Genomic DNA, 21,960 nt, shown 5'->3' with positions numbered 1-21,960 from the left:
GGTGAATTCCCTAAGAATTGTTATTCCTCCCTCTTTTTCTCAAAAATTATGTCTAGAAGTGTTGCCATGATGAAGCAATGCTATACATCCAATGCTGAAATTTAATCTAATGAAAGTTTAGCTCTCCTTAACAGTATGAATGTTTTAAAGTATTATTCTTATCTGAATCTTTTATTTTAAACAATAAGATTTAAACATACACAGGCAAGCTTAAACAGAGTCCTCCCCTGCATATTAAGTACGTATACATTTTTCTGCACCATCACTTACATATCTGAATGTAGTGCTTTAAACTTCACAACAGGCAATCTCTCCAGCTTCCCCACACATTCTGAAATCCTAACTTTATTATCTAATACAAAGCTACCAATTATGTTAGTGGGTGGTTGGGAACAAAGGGCGTGCCATAACAATAAGGCAAATGTATACGTATATATCAATTTGCTAAGTTTTATTGCCATTACCCATCCAGTGTTTTAAGTTGTGATAGCAGCTACTGTTCAAATTGATTAGTGTATCTTCAGGGCTTCTGTAGTACAAAGAAGCATTTCTAAAGGACCTGGGTCACTGCTTTACACATGGGAGGCACTCAGTATTTGTTGAATGAATTTCTAGCACCATCCCCTGAATTTCTAGTCTAACTTCTAGCACTTTATATAATTTTTGGATCATTTTAATTGTAGAGCTGTATCCAGACTGACGGGATGCTCTTGGAGGTCACTTCATCTGGAGAATGAAGTGACATTACTGATGAATTAAAAGTAATGATTGATACTGAATTAGGATTAAAATATATTAGACTTTATTAAACATTTAAAATTGCATTAACAGCCTTAAGCAAAACTAACAGTACACAAAAAATCGCCTATGCTGTTACCCTTAGTTTTCATTGTGCTAGATACTTTTGCATGCATACATATAACTCTTCAATCTGCTTTTAAACTTCATTTGTAAACTCTTCCATATTATATGGTCTTCATAATTGCCATTTAAATGGCTGCATAAAAATCCATGCCAGGGGCCAGCCCCACGGGCCTCACTCCCCCTTCCCGTGCGTAGTGGTTAGGTTGCACCAGCTCTGCTTCCGCAGCGCAGGTTCGGTTCCCAGGTGCTGACGGTACAACACTCCCCCGGGCCATGCAGCGGCAGCGACCCACATACAAAATAGAGGTAGACTGGCACCATGTTATTAGCTCAGGGCGAATCTTCCTCAAGCAAAAAGAGGAAGATTGGCAACAGATGTTAGCTCAGAGCTAATCTTCCTCAGCAAAAAATAAATAAATAAAAATAACTCATGCTAATATAATATAATTCGCCATTAGACTGTTTGCTCATTCCTCCTTTTGTTATTTAACTGAACTTTGCAAAGAATATCTTCTGTATTACTGTACGTCAAGAATAAATTCCTAAGAGTGCAATTACAGGGTCAAAGAGTAAAGTACAGTTATTTTTATTTCATTTTCTGTTTTTTCCCCCTGAGATAAGGAAATACAGTACTGTATGAAAAGCTTTTCATACATTGCTCTCCAAGGTTTATCTTGTTCATAATCCTTTAAGGCATTATTATCATCCTCCTCTCCTTGTGCTACAGCTGGAAAAAGAGCCCGAGCAGGCAGGTAACCTGATCTCGCTCACCAGGTGAGTCCTGGATGGAGGTGGCAACTACGATACCAGGAGCAAAACACCCCTGGGGATTTGCTGGAATCCTCGGTGTGGGAACACCGTCTCTTCCCTCACCTCAGCGACGCTCAATTCCCTGAAGGCAGCGGACTCGGCTCTAACCTTGCCCGCCCCAGCCTCTCAGAGTGCCCTGCACGCAGTGGGCGTCTAAAAAATGCAGTCCGTGTTGCACGGACAAACGCTCTCCCTTAAGTGGGCTGGACACCAAGCCCCTCCTGGTGCCACAGAGCTCCGCGCCGCCACTTTGTTCCTTGGCCCGCTCCCTCCTAGACTCCTGCGTGGGACCCTCTGCTGCAGCCCACGCCCGTCCTGCCCGCCGGAGGCCAAGCGGAGCCCGGGCCTCGCGCCCCCGCGCCCCGGGCACCCTGCGCGCGCCCGCCCAGGCCCCGCCCGCCGGCCCCGCCCCGCCCCGCCGGCCCCGCCTCCCGTCTCCTCCCCGCCCCCCGGAGCCGACGAGTGGCGGCGGCGGCGGCCCCAGGACCCGGTTCGCTCAGACAAGAGGGCGGGTGGAGGAGGAAGCGGCCGAGCCCGGAGTCCTGCTGCGGCGCCGCCGAACACCGCCCGCCTCAGCCGACCAGCCCCGTCGGCTCCTGGGTCTCGCCGAGCCGAGAGGAGGGGAAGGCGGAGGCGGCTGCGTGGAGGCGGCGCGGGCGCGGGCGGAGGCGGTGCGGCCGGCCGCGGCTGCCGCTTTGTTGTGCGGCCCGGGCCGAGGAAGGAGAAGTGGGAGGAGGGGGGAGCTCGGCGTCCCGCTCCCTCCGCGGCTCATGGCGACGACGCTCGGCACATCCGGGACCCTCCTGCCGTGGCGGCCGCGGCGCCGGCTGCTCGGGCCCCAGCCCCGGCAGCTGTGGTGACTCCGCCGCGCCTCGCCGTCGCCCCCGCCCCGCCCGCCGGCCCCGGGCCCCGGGCCCCGCGCCGCCGCCGCCGCCCCCGCCGCCGGGGAAATGTCTAACCCGGGGGGCCGGAGGAACGGGCCCGTCAAGCTGCGCCTGACAGGTGAGGGGGGGCGGGCGGGCGGCGGGGTCCGGGCCGGGGCAGCCGCGGGGTGGGCGAGCCGGCGGGGGGTGTCGGTGGCCTTGGGAAGGGCCAGGGTCGCGATCAATGGTGAGTTGGGGGTCGGGGACGTGGGAAGGCCTAGTTCAGGGAGAGTAATGGCAAAACCACTCTCCCTTGTTTGGAAATTCGTAAAAAAGCCCAGGGTGACTCTGGGGTCTTTTGTTGAGGGGAGGGATCCCCCGGTTGGAATTCCGGGCGGATATGAGGTCGAAAAGCCTTGGCCGGGGAGCACGACTCTGTCCCGGGGCCTCGGGGAGCAGCCCCTGGGCTCCTGCCCAGGTGGGGTGGTCGAGGGGATGAGGAACTCCTGTGGCGGGGATTATTGAATCCGGTTGCCGACTGCGCGCAGTAAACACTCCTTAAAGATGGAGCGCTTAACGGGAGGGTGTGTGTGTGTGTGTTCCCTGGTTGGTAACTTGTTCGCCCACTTATGCCCGCGTGTAGAGCCTTCACTCTCTGCTGCCAGCCGCGGCAGCCGCCGCCACACACCTGAAACGCACGTCGTTGGGAGGGAAGGAGACTGAGGTTGACTTTTCCGGTGTGTCTGCCTGATCCGACGACTCGGGCTCTTTGTACACTCTGTGTTTTGGAAGTGTTTGATTGTAGGGTAACATGTAGAACAACATGGGTTGTTCCTTGTAGGCCGCAGAACTTGTGTCTCACTTCTAACTCTAGACCTGCTTTAAGAACACACTTTTTTTGGGTACATTTCTCAGTATGTGCTCATACAAACTTTCAAGCGAAATCGCTCTTTCCCCACTCTCCTCCCCTTCCCTTTTCTAAATGGAAAAGAATGTCTGGAGGGGTTGCTAGATAGAAGGCTTCTCTTGCAAAGTGTTTATGATTCCAAGTACGTTGAATCTTTAACATTACAGGTACGTTTTGCTTACGCTGCCATTTTTGGTATTCTTACATGGTCGCATTACCCCATTTTAGGAAAAAATTATTTTTCGTTTGAGAAGTGTAATTGAAATCAGTGTAGTTATCCTAGTTTCACCATTCAGTGTTAATAAATTATCCATGTTGATATTCGGATGTGTGGTGAGAAAGATGGTTTTCATAAGAGGATCTGTGTGTGTGTGGGTGCGCGTGTAAGAATAAACTATAATTATGTTTGCCTATACTAGACTTTAAGATTTATATGGACTAATTTTGTAATTGAATGCTTGTGTGTCACATCCTGGTCCGCTGGCTGAACTTGGAGATAAAAACTTGCAGCGAAGTTGGTATTTGAGAATTTAGCTTGACTGTATGTTGGCTGCAATTTAAAAAATATATTACTTTCACGACAGTTTTACTTTCCCTAGGGAAAATGGCAAAGAATCATTAACTGAGTGGTTCTTAATGGAAAACCTGGATTGGGGGATGCCTGTCTCCCCTATTTCCCCCAGTTTCCTTATTTTCTTATAAATCAATGAAAACCTTTATAAGGGATCTTTGTTGCTTTAGAGTTTATCTACTGCTGTTCCTCTCTGGAGTCAGTCCTGTGTCAGTGATCATGGAAAGAACCTGTGAGTCCAGGTGTGCAAAAAGCATCAGAAATAGGATGTTGGCCATGTACTTCCTTCTAGCCTATTCACATAATGAGAAAATGAAGGAAAAAACAGGGATTTTGATTTTCTGCAGATAAAATGAGTTTGAGATTTTTAATGTGACTCAATAGATCTTAAAGTGTTTATCTGTAATTTTCTTACTGCATATGATACATTATAAAAATTCATGAGTAAAGTTAGAAAAGATTACACTTATTTTTAGGGGGGAGAGGAAACACGACTAAATTTATAGAGTGATTTGGTATTTTTAGATTTTTCTGAGGAATTTTAAACACACTGTGTCCCCTTAATTGTAAAAACAGTTTGAGGTACTCTTAATTTCTTAAAACCATTGGGAATTTGTCTCTGACATATTTTAAGAGAAAACTATTTAAATATTAAAAACATTGCCCTCTCCCTTTTGGTTACATATGGTGGATTCTCTTCTGTTTTGCCAGGAAAACTAACATATATTTTTTCATTTTTGTTCATTTACAAATTAGATGGTATAGATTTTAACAAATAGATCTCAAGAGCTGGATTCAATTAGCAGCTTTTTAGGACATAAACATTAAAGGGTTAGATGGAAAAGATTGTTTTGACTGACTGGATAAATGACAGGGCTGTGTTTGATGTGTGTCCAGGAATTGGTCTGGAGCCGGTGCCCAACTTTTCAGTCCATCTTGAGAAGCCAAATAAAATATTTAACCTAGGCCTCATTTTGTTTTTAAAAAAAAAAAAAGCTGATTCTTTGTTAAGACCTTAAGAAATGTTTGGCATACCTTTAGACTAAGTGTTTAACAGTTCATTTAGATCCGGGTTCTATAATAGAGGAAAATCACTGAAAAAAAGGCAGATCCCACAGTGAATTTCTATTTGGTTTACAATACACTTGGGCTGTAAGATGCTTTAAAATTATTGTTCTTTGCTTTATGTTAATACCGTACTAGTATTTTAAATTTATAGAGTGCTTTTGATTCCATGGTGCTTTATGAACTATCGTTACTCAATTATATCTTTAATGTAGAGGTGCCCCTTTACTGAAAGGTGTAAACAATTCTTGTGTGATGACACACACACGCTCATACTCACACATACATGCAAAATGAAAGATAAGAAATATTTGAGCCCTGAGATCTCTGCCCACAACGGATACTAGACTTTCCCACATACAGTATTATTCCTAAGACCGCAATCAACTAGTGAACTGTTTGGTATTTGTTGATGCTAAGAAGGCAGGGCTGATTTAATCCCAAACTCGAGATTCTTCAGGCCATTGGTGGTTAAAATCTGATTTGGTCCATCAAACTACTTCTCTTGTTCTTTATGACACATTAACGTTTGATCATTAAAATGGGCTGTATGGTAAAGCTATCACTTTCAACTAGTATTTCTAGAGCAAATTGATTATAAAATCTAAAATTTTTGTACATTATACTTATGAATATCTGATATAGGCTTTTCTTACAATGGTTTGGATAGAAAATATTCTTTGTATTCGGTTATAATAAAAAAAAAATTGGGGGTAATTTTTGGTATCATTATTGTTTTTGAAAACCAAAGGCTGGAAAAAGCAGTTTAGTATAATTTCTGATGTTTAAAATTCTTAGATATGGAGAAATAACAGATTACTTCTCCAGAACATTTATTGCAGACCTTTTTGTAATTTAGATGTTTTTGTGTGCTGCTCCTGATGTTATTAATTTATAAAACCATTGGCAGTAATGAGGTTAACCTTGTCTATAGCTAAAGGAAAATTAACTTTAAGTCTCACTTTAGATATGCTGTATCTTAGTATTGTTTTACTGCACCTTTTATTGATTCAAGGCTTTAAAAATTACAACTTGGTTCTCTCTCTCAGGTTTCCAAAGAGGAATGTGCCTTTACACCATAATGTCTTACTCTGGGGATGTTAGTGATTTGAATGTCCCCAATTCATTTTATTTTCTTGGTTTCTGAGAAGGAAGCCAGTGTGCCTTAGCTCCTTCCTTTTCTCTTAAATTATCTCTTCTAGTCTAACGTTCAGACAGGCAGTTGAACCTGCCTAGGTGCTTCATATAGTTTGGTTTTCATTGGTGAGTAAAGTGTGTGTGTGTGTGTGTGTGTGTGTGTGTGTGTGTGTGTGTTTTAATCATGGATTCTACTTTTTTCCTGTTGGTTGAATTGTAACTGTCCCGACATACTAACATGTCATTTATTTAGCATATTAGCATATAACTCAATTTTCAAGGTCAATGAAGAGTCACACTTTAGGTACACAAGTTTTTACTTTAGCCATTTTTGATGTCTTTTAAAGATTTTGAAGGCTTTTAAGGATGTCATATGTCCTTTCGAATAGACCATACTTAACAGAACTTAATGTTTTACTTATGATTCAGTATCATTATGAATATAAATTATTGTGCTATGTAATGTGTAGTACGAGGGTATCATCATGGTGTGTAGAGGGAACTTTTTGACTCTGGGTATATGGTGATATGTTGTTTAACCCTGTTCTTACTGCTTTTTCTCTCCTTGCCTCGTTTTTGTTTACTGTTACTTTCTCTAAGAATGCTGGACCCTTGAAATATACTGTTGTAATCAGCATTGTTATGTGTTTCCATATGACTGACGTGTATTGAATGGTTATTAAGTGCCAAACACTGTATTAGGTTTATGTCTATTTTTACTTTTTTTGTGTATGTGAGGAAGATCAGCCCTGAGCAAACATCCATGCCAATCCTCCTCTTTTTTTTTCCCTTTTTCTCCCCAAAGCCCCAGTAGACAGCTGTATGTCATAGGTGCACATCCTTCTTAGTTGCTGTATGTGGGACTCTGCCTCAGCATGGCCTGACAAGCAGTGCGTGGGTGCGCACCTGGGATCCGAACCCAGGCCGCCAGTAGCGGAGCGTGCGCACTTAACCGCTAAGCTATGGGGCCGGCCCCCTCTATTTTTATTTTTAATTCTCACAATAGCTCCAAAAGGTAGGAGACACTTGGAGAGGTTAAGTACACGTCTGGGATGGCCCTAGGGGGCATAGTGGTTAAGTTCGGCACGCTCCACTTTGGCCCGGGTTTGCAGGTTCGGATCTTGGGTGCAGACCTACACCACTCATCAACCATGCTGTAGTGGCGACCCACATACAAAATAGAGGAAGATTGACACAGATATTAGCTTAGCGCTGGTCTTCCTCAGGCCAAAAAAAGAGGAAGATTGGCAATGGACGTTAGCTCAGGACGAATCTTCCTCAGCAAAATAAAAAAAAAAAATAAATAAATAATAAAATAAAAAGGTACATGATGTCAGAACCCAAGTTGTCTATCTGGAAAGCTTATTTTTCTTTTTTTGCTGAGGAAGATTTGCCCTGAGCTAATATCTTTTGTCATTCTTTTTTTTTTTTTTTTTTTCGCTTGAGGAAGATTAGCCCTGAGCTAACAACTGTGCCAGTCTTCCTCTGTTTTGTATGTGGGTCACTGCCACAGCATGGCTGATGAGTGGTGTAGGTCTGCGCCCAGGATCCGAACCCGCAAACCTGGGCCGCCAAAGCAGAGTGCGCTGAACTTAACTACGCCACAGGGCTGGCCCCCAAACTTATAAGATTTTGTGTGGAAAAATGAAATAAATACATTCCATTTATTTGGAATTGCCCTTGCCCCTTATGATCCTTACTCATCTTCTAAGGCTAATTCAAGGATTACCCTTATCCCTAGAACTTTCCTTGACCTGAGTTGACTTTTCCTCTGTGACTAAGAGGCTCTTCCTCTAGTGTCAGACCTAACTCACTGAAGGGCATTTGTTGTTTCCATGCTGTAAACTCCATGAGGACAGAATCCTTGTTTCAGCATGGATTAGGAACTTTCTGGCATTTTATTAAATGAATGCTGGAAACGTAGAAGTAATTCTGTATAGTTCTTGGTGTGTTCTTTGTGGCTAATGTACTGGATGTGAGTGATGAGAGATGAGGCTATAGACAGGGACCGACCCATTTAGGACCATATTATATTTTGCCAAGAAGTTTGATTTTTTTTTTTTAAGGTGGTAGGAACCATTGAAAGATTTTAGGCTTTGGTGTATTTGATGTTTAGAAACATTAATCTTTGGGCAATGGGGAGAATGAACTGGGATGAGAACTGTGAAGACTGATTTTAGGATTACCAGTTAAGAGGATGCTACAGCAACCATTGTTCATATTTTTTCTTGCTTTAACTTTTAATTTATTTGTTATTACAGATAATTGCTGTAAACATCTTGGTGTAGATAACTTTGATTTTTTTTTTTTTTTTAAGGATTATTTTCTTAGGCTATTTCCATAGAAAGAGTGCTATTGCATTAAAGGGTGAGGATCTTTTTAAGGTTCTTGATTAATCTTTCTTCAGGCTTCTTTCTAAAAGAATTATGCCTATTTAGAGCAGTAATGGATAAATAAGTGTCCCTTTTTTTACTATTCTATTATATAAGCATTGGCTCTTGTTTTTTAAATTTCTTGCTAATTTCATGGCGTATAGTATTTAAACATTTACTCATGAGGTTGAATATTTTCCTGTCTGTTTACCAATTATATTTCTCTTTGTTGACTTGTTTGGCCTTGTCCTAGTTTTCTGTTAGGGTCTTAGTGTTCTTCTTATTGATCACCCTGAGAATTAAAAACATATTATTCTGTTGTCACATTTGCCACAGACATTTTCCTCAGTCTGTCTTTTAATTTTGACTATTTTTGGATGTGCAGAAATTTGCTATTTTAGGAGTCGAATCTGTCCAACTTTTCTTTTGTTTTCTTTATTATTTCCATACTTAGGAAGGCCTCTTTCTTCAAGAGGCTTAGTAAATATTTAAGTACATTTTATTTTATTGTTTTTTTAAAGAAATGGTTTAGGAAGATGTTTCCCCCCAAATTGCTAAGTCATCTCATCATTATTTATTAACCAGTTCTTTCTTTCTGCAGTGATGTGATATCTTTTTAGTTATGTTAAATTAGTTATAATAGAGTCAGATTATCTATCTCTTGTTCAGTGCCATACTCTTTTCATTATTGTAGCTTTATAATTTAGTTTAGTTCTCATTGTGTCAGAAAATTGTTTTCAATGTTTTTACTTATTTGCTCTTCCACATGAATATTAAACTTAAGTTTAAAAAGAAATTTCATTGGCTTTGTAATTAGAATTGCATTACTTTCGGAAAAGGAGGCATTTAAGTGTATTTAGTTTTCCCACCTAGGAGCACACTACGTTTTTATGTTTATTTAAGCTTCGTCAATATTGCTTAGGATAGTTTAATAATTTTCTTCTATGTTTTAACGTATTTGCAGATAATTTATATTTGTGGCGTTTTTGTTGTATTTTCTAATCTTAGTTATTGCTTGTATTTAGGAATACAGTCACATGTATTTTTGCTAGATTAGAGCAATTTTGCTGGACGCTAAACCTATTAGTATTTCATTTAATGCTAGTTTTCTGGGTATCAGTATTGGGCATTTTTTTCAGTTGAATGTTAACATTTAAAATTTTTCTTTCCTGTTGGATTTTTCTACTAATGTATACTTAGTTGAACAAAGTGAGGAATTTTATGTTAGTGTTAGAATAACTTCTGAAGGCACTGATTACTTTTTTAAAAACTACATTTGGTATATTAAGAAGTATCAATATATATCTTAAGTTTGGCAGTTTGGTATGGTTTCTTACCAAAAATTGACAGCAGACATAAAACTTAAGTTTCAAAATAAATCTTGATGATTCATTTCAGGTAGGAATTCCTACAGAGATGATTGCATAAAGGGCGTTTCATTTTTCTCAAAAAGTTTCCTTGTGCCCCTTCATAGCCAGTCTTCTTCTCTCATCCCCAGTACTTGGCAACCACTGGTTTACTTTCTGTCACTATGGTTTTGTCTTTTCTAGAATTTTATGTAAATGGAATCATACAGTATGTAGTCTTCTGGGTCAGGCTTTTTTCACTTAGCTAGTGCTTTTGAGACCATTCTTGTTTGTTCTTTTTTATTCCTGAGGAATATTGCATTGTACACGTATAGCCCATTCTGTTTATCCACTCACAAATATCCACAGACATATGTTGTTTCTAATTTTTGGCCATGATGAATACAACTGCTATGAACATTTGAGCACATGTCTCTTTGTGAACATTTTTTTTTTTTTTGAGGAAGGTTGACCCTGCGCTAACATCTGTTGCCAATCTTCCTCTTTTTCTTTTTTCTCCCCAAAGCCCCAGTACATAGTTGTATATCATAGTTGTAGAGTTGTAGCTCTTCTATGTGGGACGCCGCCTCAACATGGCTTGATGAGTGGTGAGTAGGTCTTTGCCCAGGATCCGAACTGGTGAACCCCGGGCTGCCAGAGTGGAACACACACACTTACCTGCCATGCCACCAGGCCAACCCCCCTGTGAATGTGTTTTTATTTCTCTTGGGTAAATGATTAGGATTGTTGGGTCATTTGGTAAATATATTTAACTTAAAAAAATCTGCTCAACTGTTTTTCAAAGTTGTACCGTTTTGCATTTCTGCCAGCAATGTATGAGAGTTCCAGTTGCTCCCAATCCTAGTCAAAGCTACAACACTTTCTATTGTCAGTCTTTGATTTTAGCCATTCTAGTTGGTATGTAGAGATATTTCAGCGTAGCTTTAGTTTTAAATCTCTTATTGACCTAAAATGTTAAGCATCTTTTCATGGACTTATCATCCATGTATCTTTGGTGAATATCTGTTCAAATCTTTGACGCATAGTTTTTTTTTTTTTTTTTATAATTTTATTCATTTATTTATTTTCCCCCAAAACCCCAGTAGATAGTTGTATGTCATAGCCGCACATCCTTCTAGTTGCCGTATGTGGGACGCGGCCTCAGCATGGCCGGAGAAGCGGTGCGTCAGTGCGTGCCCGGGATCTGAACCCGGGCCACCAGCAGCAGAGCGCGAGCACTTAACCGCTAAGCCACGGGGCCGGCCCTGACGCATAGTTTTAAAATTCGGTTGTTATTATCGAGTTTTGAGAATTCTTTTTGTGTTCTGGATACAAGTCTTTTATCAGATATGTGTTTTGCCAGTATTTTCTCCTAATCTGTGGCTTTTTTCCCCTCAATAGTGTCTCAAAGAGCAGTTTTGAATTTTGATTAAGCCCCATTCATTAATTTTTTCTTTATGGTTCATGCTTTTTATGTCCTAAGAAATCTTTTCCTAATCTATAATTCTAAAGATTTTCTCTTATGTTTTCATTTAGCTCTATGATCCTTCTAAAGTTAATTTTTGATATGATATGAGAGGTAAGGGTCAGGTTCTTTTTTTTTCTTCCCTATCTGGATATCTGAGTTACCTACCACTATTTGTTAAAATATTTTTGCTTCCACCATGGAATTGTCTTGACACCTTGGCTGAAAATCAGTTGACAATATACATGTAGTTCTATTTCTGGACTCTATTCTGTTCCCTTTATCTATAATTCTACTCTTTATAAGTTTATTGTTTGTAATACACACTTTCTTAATTACTGTAGCTTTAATGTAAGTCTTCTGGTTTCAAACATTAATAAAAAGCTTTTCGTAAACATTTTGATAAGAACAGTTTAATAAGCATAATTGAGTTTAATTTAGGATCCTGTAATGATTTAGGGTCTTGTAATGCTTTACAGCCATTATTTCATTTATTCAGCTAACAAATATTTGTCAATTTCTTTACATGTGCCAGACAGCAATAATTTTTATTATATAGTACCATGAATGGAGATATAAGAAATCAGAATAAACTAGATTGGGGTCTATAGTTTTCTTTTCAAAATTTCTATTATGGACCTTTAAAAAACTTGTTTTTATCTCTTACTGATGAAAGTGGTTTGCAACAAGCATGACTTAACAAAGTTTGTGTATATATCAGCCATCAGCCCCCTCATCATTTTTGAAAAAAGGTGGGATAAAAAGAATAAACATATATAAAATGTGGCAATAGAAAAGAAAGGATATAATGTTTTGTTAAATGTGGATTGGATTATGGATATTTTTTACTTGTATTTTATATTATGAGCATATATATATTTTTTCTCGACAAAAGAAGGAAGAAACTTAATTTTATTAAAATCTAAGCAGACATTTTCAATTTGACCACAGTGCATTCCTGAGAACTGTCATAAAACAGACATCCATAATATAGATCTTATTTACTGTGTGAAAGGTAGTTGGTAATTTTGTGGGAGGCAGTTGAGATGTTGTGGAAGGAGTATAGAACTTGGAGGCAGAAAATTTGGGTTCAGATCCTAGTTGTGCCACTAATAAGCTTTGTGCCTGTAAGCAAATCACTGATTATTTGGGTGCCTGTGCTTTTAGTTAAAAATGCATGCTTGAAATAACAATGTTATTTATTTTAGGATTTTGCTGGACAAGAAATTAAATAACGTGAAAAATACTGTTCAAGCTGTAAAGTATTACATTAATGTATTTTGTCATTTTTGACCAAAGATTATGTTTTAAATAAGTTAGTAATAACCAATTATATTTTGTGTTTTTAGGAACAAGTACAACGTTAATAATGATTAATATATAATTAAGAATGATTAATAATCATTAACAATAATTAATGATTAATAATCATTAATAATTTAAATGATATCATGTCTTGTAAAATCGGTATAAATGTCTTGTACACCTTGGGGTGCCAGTGTATCATAAAGAATTCATCTAGTTAAATTAGCTGTGTTATAATTTTTATCTTTAAATAATATACCATACATTTAGACAGTTAACTGTATTCTCCTCTCCGCTCCTTCTTTTTATTAAGAAGTAGAAGAGCTTTGGAGAATAGTTAGAATGGGTCAGGATTTTGGAGATAGGGAAACTGTTTGGATCCAAGTCTTTAATGACTTAATACATTTCCCTGTAGCTTGCTGGCACTTTCATAAATAGGCTGTAGTTGCACCTCTTGCCAGTAGATGGGGATATTTCTGCACAGGTAGATGTCAAGAGTGAGTGAAGACCTGTAGAACTGAAACCTGAAGTCTAAATGAGTGTACTTGAAATTAATGGAGTTGAAGAATAGAAACTATCAAAAGTGACACTGGCTTCTAATGAAAATCCATACCTTAGGATAAACTTTCTTATATAAACTATATGCTACATGTTATAGATGCAGATTCAAAAATTCTTTTTATTATGTTAGAATTGCATACATAAATAGTTAATTAGTTCTGCTTTTTTTTGTGTGTGTGAGGAAGATCGGCCCTGAGCTAACATCTGCCAATCCTCCTCTTTTTGCTGAGGAAGACTGGCCGTGGGCTAACATCCATGCCCATCTTCCTCCACTTTATATGGGACGCCACCACAGCAAGGCTTGCCAAGCGGTGCGCCGGTGCACGCCCGGGATCTGAACCGGCGAACCCCGGGCCGACGCAGCAGAGTGCATACACTTAACCGCTTTTGCCACCAGGCCGGACCCTCTGCTTTGTTTTTTTGTATGATCTTATATCATCAGGCTTTAAATATAACTTTCTTCCTCCAGTGAGGAAGAAAATGTGATTGGTCGGATTATTCAGAATCATATGAATCTAATACTGTAAATAAGGTTGAAGGAGCTTTTTTTTTAAAAAATTGAACTTTGGGAATTTTGTAAGGGAAGAAGGATGGAAAAATATCTTTTTTTAAATTTAAGTAAAGTAAAATGGCATTTTTACCCCCCGTTTTCTCCCCAGAGCCCCAGTAGATAGTTGTATGTCATAGTTGCACATCCTTCTAGTTGCTGTATGTGGGACCCCGCCTCAGCATGGCCGGACAAGCGGTGCGTCGGTGCGCGCCCGGGATCCAAACCCGGGCCGCCAGTAGCGGAGCATGCGCCCTTAACCGTTAAGCCACGGGGCCGGCCCCCTAAAATGGCATTTGATACATTCAAAATACCATGTCTAACAGAGTAACGAAATTGAAAAAAACCTTACATAGTCCTAAAGACCTCATTTGAAACAAATAATATGATCTCTCTTTGTGATGTCATTATTAAATTAACTGACATTTATAGTTTAGTAATTTTGATAACGTTAAGTTATAAAGATATAGGACTGAAGTATTCATTTGTTACTATTTGACTTGATGGATAGAACTCTTTTACCATACTCTGCAAAATTTACTTCTTAGCAAAGTAAAGATCAGTCTGAGATTCACTGCAGATCTTTTTGTTTGTCATCTAAGAAAATTCACATACATAACTAGTCTGTCAATTTAGGAAGATAATTAATATTTCTTTCAGAGCTCTGCAGTTTTAAAGTGTCCTCATTTATTATCTAATTTAATTACTATTCAATCCTGACTTTATAGGTATTCTGAATGAGTGAAAGTGAAATGAGAACCCTTTGTCTGATGAAATTTTTTTCTTAAATCTTATAAAGAGAATAGTAATAGATTTTTTTTTGTTGTTTATTGCAGTAACATTGGTTTATAACATTGTATAAATTTCAGGTGTACATCATTGTCCTTCTATTTCTGCATAGATTACATCATCTTCACCACCCAAATACTAATTACAGCCCATCACCACACACATGTGCCGAATTATCCCTTTCGTCCTCCTCCCTCCCCCCTTCCCCTCTGGTAACCACCAATCCAATCTCTGTCTCTAAGTGTTTGTTTATTGTTGTTATTATCTACTACTTAATGAAGGAAATCATTCGGTATTTGACCTTCTCCCTCTGACTTATTTCACTTTGCATAATAACCTCAATGTCCATCCATGTTGTCACAAATGGCTGGATTTCATTGTTTCTTATGGCTGAGTAGTATTCCATTGTGTATATATACCACATCTTCTTTATCCATTCGTCCCTTGATGGGCACTTAGGTTGCTTCCAAGTCTTGGCTGTTGTGAATAACGCTGCAATGAACACAGGGGTGCATGTACCTTTACAAATTGGTGTTTTCAAGTTCTTTGGATAAATACCCGGCAGTGGAATAGCTGGATCATATGGTAGTTCTATCCTTGATTTTTTGAGGAATCTCCGTACTGTTTTCCATAGTGGCTGCACCAGTTTGCACTCCCACCAGCAGTGTATGAGAGTTCCCTTCTCTCCCCATCCTCTCCAACACATGTTGTTTCCTGTCTTGTTAATTATAGCCATTCTGACGGGCGTGAGGTGATATCTCATTGTAGTTTTGATTTGCATTTCCCTGATAGTTAATGACTTTGAACATCTTTTCATGTGTCTGTTGGCCATCTGTATATGTTCTTTGGAGAAATGTCTGTTCAGGTCTTTTGCCCATTTTTTAATTGGGTTGTTAGTTTTTTTGTTGTTGAGATGCATGAGTTCTTTATATATTTTGGAGATTAAGCCCTTATCAGAAGTATGGTTTGCAAATATCTTCTCCCAATTGTTAGGTTGTCTTTTCGTTTTGTTGATGGTCTCCTTTGCTATGTAGAAGCTTTTTAGTTTGATGTAGTCCCATTTGTTTATTTTTTCTATTGTTTCTCTTGCCCAGTCAGACATGGTGCTTGAAAATATGTTGCTAAGACCAATGTCGAAAAGCATACTGCCTATGTTTTCTTCTAGAAGTTTCACAGTTTCAGGTCTTACATTCAAGTCTTTAATCCATTTGGAGTTAATTTTTGTGTATGGTGTAAGGTAAGGGTCTACTTTCACTTTTTTGCATGTGGCTATCCACTTTTCCCAACACCATTTGTTGAAGAGACTTTCTTTTCTCCATTGTATGTTCTTGGCTCTTTTGTCAAAGATTAGCTGTCCATAGATATGTGGGTTTATTTCTGGGCTTTCGATTCTATTCCATTGATCTGTGTGTCTGTTTTTGTGCCAGTACCATGCTGTTTTGGTTACTATAGCTTTGTAGTATATTTTGAAATCAGGGAGTGTGATACCTCCAGCTTTGTTCTTTTTTCTCAGGATTCCTTTACCTATTCGGGGTCTTTTGTTGTTCCATATAAATTTTAGGATTCTTTGTTCTATTTCTGTGAAAAATGTTGTTGGAACTTTGATAGAGATTGCATTGAATCTGTAGATTGCTTTAGGAAGTATGGACATCTTAACTATGTTAATTCTTCCAATCCAAGAGTACGGAATATCTTTCCATTTCTTTGTGTCTTCTTCAGTTTCTTTCAGCAATGTTTTATAGTTTTCGGTGTACAGCTCTTTCACCTCTTTGGTTAAGTTTATTCCTAGGTATTTTATTCTTTTTGTTGCAATTGTAAATGGGATGGTATTCTTAATTTCTCTTTCAGCTACTTCGTTGTTAGTGTACAGAAATGCAACTGATTTTTGTATGTTGATTTTTGTATCCTGCACCTTTACCATATTCGTTTATTACTTCTAAAAGTTTTCTGGTGGATTCTTTAGGGTTTTCTATATATAAAATCATGTCATCTGTAAATAGTGACAGTTTCACTTCTTCCTTTCCAATTTGGATCCCTTTTATTTCTTTCTCTTGCCTGATTGCTCTGGCTAGGACTTCCAGTACTATGTTAAATAGGAGTGGTGACAGTGGGCATCCTTGTCTGGTTCCTGTTCTTAGAGGGATAGCTTTAAGTTTTTCACCATTGAGGATGATATTAGCTGTGGGTTTCTCATATATGGTCTTTATTATGTTGAGGTACTTTCCTTCTATACCCATTTTATTCAGAGTTTTTATCATAAATGGATGCTGTGTCTTGTCAAATGCTTTCTCTGCATCTATTGACATGTGATTTTTATTCTTCATTTTATTAATGTGGTGTATCACATCGATTGATTTGTGAATGTTAAACCATCCCTGCATCCCTGGAATAAATCCCACTTGATCATGGTGTATAATCTTTTTAATGTATTGTTGTATGCGATTTGCTAGTATTTTGTTGAGGATTTTTGCATCGATGTTCATCAGTGATATTGGCCTGTAATTTTCTTTTTTTGTGTTGTCCTTGTCTGGTTTTGGTATCAGGGTAATGTCGGCTTTGCAGAATGAGTTAGGGAGCTTCCCCCCCTCCTCAATTTTTTGGAAGAGTTTGAGAAGGATAGGTATTAAGTCTTCTTTGAATGTTTGGTAGAATTCACCAGGGAAGCCGTCTGGTCCTGGACTTTTATTTTTGGGGAGGTTTTTGATTACTGTTTCGATCTCCTTACTGGTGATTGGTCTATTCAAATTCCCTACTTCTTCTTGATCCAGTTTTGGAAGGTTGTGTGATTCTAAGAATTTATCCATTTCTTCCAGATTGTCGAATTGGTTGGCATATAGCTTTTCATAGTAGTCTCAGAATCTTTTGTATTTCTGAGGTGTCTGTTGTAATTTCTCCTCTTTCATTTCTTTTTTTTTTTTTTAATTTTTATTTATTTATTTTTTTCCCCCAAAGCCCCAGCAGGTAGCTGTATATCATAGTTGCACATCCTTCTACTTGCTGTATGTGGGGTGTGGCCTCAGCATGGCCAGAGAAACGGTGCGTCGGTGCGCGCCCGGGATCCGAACCTGGGCTGCCAGCAGCGGAGCCCGTGCACTTAACCGCTAAGCCACGGGACCGGCCCACCTCCTCTCTCATTTCTGATTTTACTTATTTGTGCCTTCTCTCTTTTTTTCTTGGTGAGTCTAGCTAAAGGTTTGTCAATTTTGTTTATCTTTTCAAAGAACTAGCTCTTGGTTTTATTAATTTTTTCTATTGTTTTTTTGGTCTCTATTTCATTTATTTCTGCTCTGATTTTTATTATTTCCCTTCTTCTACTGATTTGGGGCTTGGTTTGTTCTTCTTTTTCCAGTTCCTTTAGGTGCATTGTTAGATTGTTTATTTGAGATTTTTCTTGTTTGTTGAGATAGGCCTGTATTGCTATAAACTTCCCTCTTAGAACCGCTTTTGCTGTATCCCATAAATTCTGGCATGTCGTATTTTCATTTTCATTTGTGTCCAGGTATTTTTTGATTTCTTCGTTGACCCCGTCGTTGTTCAGTAGCATTTTGTTTAATCTCCACGTATTTGTGGCTTTTCTGATTTTCTTCCTATAATTGATTTCTAGTTTCATACTGTTGTGGTCAGAAAAGATGCTTGGTATTATTTCAGTCTTCTTAAATTTATGGAGACTTGTTTTGTGGCCTAATTTGTGATCAATTCTGGAGAATGTTCCATGTGCATTTGAAAAGAACGTGTATTCTTTGGTTTTTGGATGGAATGCTCTGTATATATCTGCTAGGTCCATCTGTTCTAGTGTGTCATTTAAGGCCAGTGTTTCATTATTGATCTTCTGTTTGGATGATCTATCCGTTAGTGTAAGTGGAGTGTTAAAGTTCCCTACTATTATTGTGTTACTGTCTATTTCTGTTATGTCTGTTAATAATTGCTTTATATATTTGGGTGCACCTACATTGGGTGTGTAGGTATTTACAAGTGTTATATCCTCTTGTTGGATTGTTCCCTTGATGATTATGTAATGCCCTTCTTTGTCTCTTTTTACAGTTTTTGTTTTAAAGTCTATTTTGTCTGATATGGGTACTGCTACCCCAGCTTTCTTTTCATTGCCATTTGCATGGAGTATCTTTTTCCATCCTTCACTTTCAGTTTGTGAGTGTCTTTAGGTCAGAAGTGTGTCTCTTGTATGCAGCATATACATGGGTCTTGTTTTTTAATCCAATCAGCCACCCTATGCCTTTTAATTGGAGCATTTCGTCCATTGACGTTTAAAGTAGCTATTGATAAGTATGTACTTACTGCCATTTTTTTAACTTTTTTTCTCTCAGTGTTTTAGTACTCCTTCTCTGTTCCTTTCTTCTTCTATACAGAGTTGATGGTCTCTTTAGTTTGACCTCTGTCTGAAAGCTCTACTCTTTAACTCCCCTCCTTCCTCCTTTTATGTTTTTGATATCATATCTAACCTCTTTTTTGTGCATTTGTATCCATTACCCTCTTATCATGGAAATAGATAATTTTTCCTATTTGTGGTCCTCTCTTTTCCTCTTAAATCAGTCCCTTTAACATTTCTTGTAGCACTGGTTTCTTGGTGACAAACTCCTTTAATTTTTGCCTGTCTGGGAAATTTTTGATCTCTCCTTCCATTTTGAATGATAATGGGTAGAGTATTCTTGGCTGTAAGTTTTTTCCTTTTAGCACTTTAAATATATTGTGCCACTCTCTTCTAGCCTGTAAGGTTTCTGCTGAGAAGTCAGCTGATAGCCTTATGGAGTTTCCTTTGTATGTAACTTGACTTTCTCTTGCGGCTTTTAGGATTCCTTCTTTATCTTTAATTCTGGGCACTTTGATTATGATGTGTCTTGGTGTGGGCCTCTTTGGGTTTATCTTGTTTGGGGCTCTCTCTGCTTCCTGTACCTGGATGTCTGTTTCCTTCCTTAGGTTAGGGAAGTTTTCATCTATTATTTCTTGAAATAGATTCTCTGCCCCTTTGTCTCGCTCTTCTCCTTCCGGGACACCTATAATATGGATGTTAGTGTGCTTGATGTTGTCCCAGAGGTCCCTTAGACTGTCCTCACTCTTTTTAATTCTTTTCTCTTTTACCTGTTCAGCTTGGGTAATTTCTTCTAGTCTTTCGTCTCACAGATCTGTTCTTCTGTATCCTCTACTCTGAGATGGATCCTCTACTCTTTTGAGTCCCTCTAGTGAATTTTTCATTTCCAGTATTGTATTCTTCATTTCTGATTGGTTCTTTTTTATATCTTCCATTTCTTTGTTGATATTCTCACTGAGTTCATCTATTCTTCTCCCCAGATCAGTGAGCATCCTTAACACTCTTTGTTTGAACTCTCTGTTGGATAGGTTGCTCATTTCTGTTTCACTTAGTTCCTTTTCTGGGGTTTTGTCCTGTTCCCTTACTTGGAATGTATTCCTTTGCCTCCTCATTTTGCCTCTTTCCCCGTGCTTGTGTCTACGTATTAGGTAGGTCAGCTACGTCTCCTGCTCTTGGATAGGTGACCTTATGTAAGTGATGGCTTAGGAGGCCTGCAGTGTGCTTCCCTCAGTTCTCAATGTTACAGGGGTGACCCCTATGTGGGCTACGTGTGTCCTTCTGTTGTAGCCTGTTTGCTCTCCCTGTAGGCGCCCAGGGAGGCCGAGTTATGCTCCTGGCCAGCTGTTGTAATGCTCAGCTGCTTGTAGTTGTTGTGGGCCCTTCAGTCTCTTTATCAGGTGTGGGGAGCCCCAGCACAGTTGGCTGCAAGTTCTAATACCACATTTGTGTTGCAGTATTTCTTTTAAGTGAGTAGGCCCCCAGCGTGGCAGGTTGTTAGGCTCAGGGCCTTACAGTTGCTATAAGCCTCCAGCCTTTAGGTCTCTTGTCAGCTCTCTGAGGATTGCAGCTGGGTGGGGCTGGCCTCAGGCACAGGAGCACCCAATTGTTTCAGGCTTTGGAAGGTGGGGCAAACCCCCTATGTGGGTCTTTGAGAAGCACAAGTCTTCTGCAGCTGACAAGCCCTGCCGCCCACAGGTCCACACACACAGTCAACACAGTCCTGCCCCGTGTGCGCGCCCCGACCTCCCGAAGCGGACTCAGTCTCTCCATGCCGGGAGCCCCACACACTCCACCACCGCCCCACACTCTCCACCTGTTCCTTGTGCATGCCCTGCCTCACTGAAGTGGGCTCAGTTGCCAGGCTGCAGAGAATCCAGTCACCAATCTCTGCAGGCCCACAAGTTGCCTGAGGGCTTGTTGTTGGGTGGGGCCAGTCTCTAGGGTGGGGTGCCTGCCCTGGCTGAGCTGGATTAAATAGGTGCTCTAGCGGGTGGGGCTGACCCTGGGCTAGCAGGCCTCAGGGAGAACTCTAATGGCGTCTGTGTCAGCACACCCACACCAGGCCACAACAATGGCCACTGCCAATGTCCCAGTCCCTGGAGAGGTCTCACCTCTCACCGAGATGCACTCAGCACCTATCAGGTGAGTCTCTTTTCACCAAAGCACTGTGCACCTTTCTTTCTGGTGATTTTAGGTTGCTTTCTGAAACGGGTGAGTTTGCGTGTGGGCCCTTTAAGAGCTGGTTTTACTTTCTTTGTGAACCAGCTTTTCTGGGGGTACTCCCCAATGTTTTAGTAGCAGGCAAAGTTAGATATTATGCCACTTGTCTCGATTGTGCTGGGTCCACAAAGTGCCCCCAGCGGGGGCGCTTCCGGCTCAGGGCCCCGCACCTCCAGGGAGGGTTGTGTACCTTTGGGCGGCTCCTGGGCAGCCATGAGGCGCTGCGGCTTGTGAAGGCGCCATTTTTCCTCTCCAGAAGGGAGTTTCTGCCTCTTGAACTCAGTCGGGATTGTCCGTTGTTGCAGGAGTTCCTCTTATCCAGTTTTCAGTTCTGTCTTGGGTAATTTTTCCCCAAGTAGTTGTAAATTGGCTGTGTCCGCAGGAGGAGTTGAGTTCAGAGTCTGCCTACGCCGCCATCTTGACTTCCTCCTAAGTAATAGATTTTTGAGGGAGCAGTTGGTACAACTATTCCAGTTCTGTAGAAATGAGGCTAGTTGTACCAAAAGTCCTTTGTAATAAAATATCGATCCTTGTATATTTTAGTTTTCTATTTCCTGGTTGTTTTGAATTTTTCTTTCTTATTTTGGGTAGCTAGGAAAGCTTAGCCAGCTGTGGTGGTCTAGTGGTTAAGATCTGGTGCTCTCACTGCAGCAGCCTGGGTTGGTTTCCTGGCCAGGGAACCACACCACCCATCTTTTGGTTGTCATTCTGTGGCGGCTGCATGTTGCTATGATGCTGAAAGCTATGCCACCAGTATTTCAAATACCAGCAAGGTCACCCATGGTGGACAGGTTTCAGTGGAGCTTCCAGACTC

The 21,960-nt window shown here is 40.1% G+C and overlaps 1 protein-coding gene across 1 annotated transcript in view; it reads left to right on the top strand.

Annotated features, from left to right (window-relative positions):
* The first annotated feature begins 2,358 nt into the window (after positions 1 to 2,358).
* The window catches only part of SMURF2 (SMAD specific E3 ubiquitin protein ligase 2), a 129,162-nt gene continuing 109,560 nt past the window's right edge, over positions 2,359 to 21,960 (top strand). Inside the window, exon 1 of the mRNA XM_058561381.1 lies at positions 2,359 to 2,676. Within this exon, the coding sequence (XP_058417364.1) occupies positions 2,625 to 2,676 (52 nt within the window). The 5' untranslated portion in view covers positions 2,359 to 2,624. The remainder of the gene's footprint in view (positions 2,677 to 21,960) is intronic.

Source organism: Diceros bicornis, chromosome 18 (assembly GCF_020826845.1).
Source record: "Diceros bicornis minor isolate mBicDic1 chromosome 18, mDicBic1.mat.cur, whole genome shotgun sequence".
NCBI classification, from domain to species: Eukaryota; Metazoa; Chordata; class Mammalia; order Perissodactyla; family Rhinocerotidae; genus Diceros; species Diceros bicornis.
Note: the sequence above shows the minus strand (reverse complement) of the source record. Positions and strands in the feature narration are given on the sequence as shown.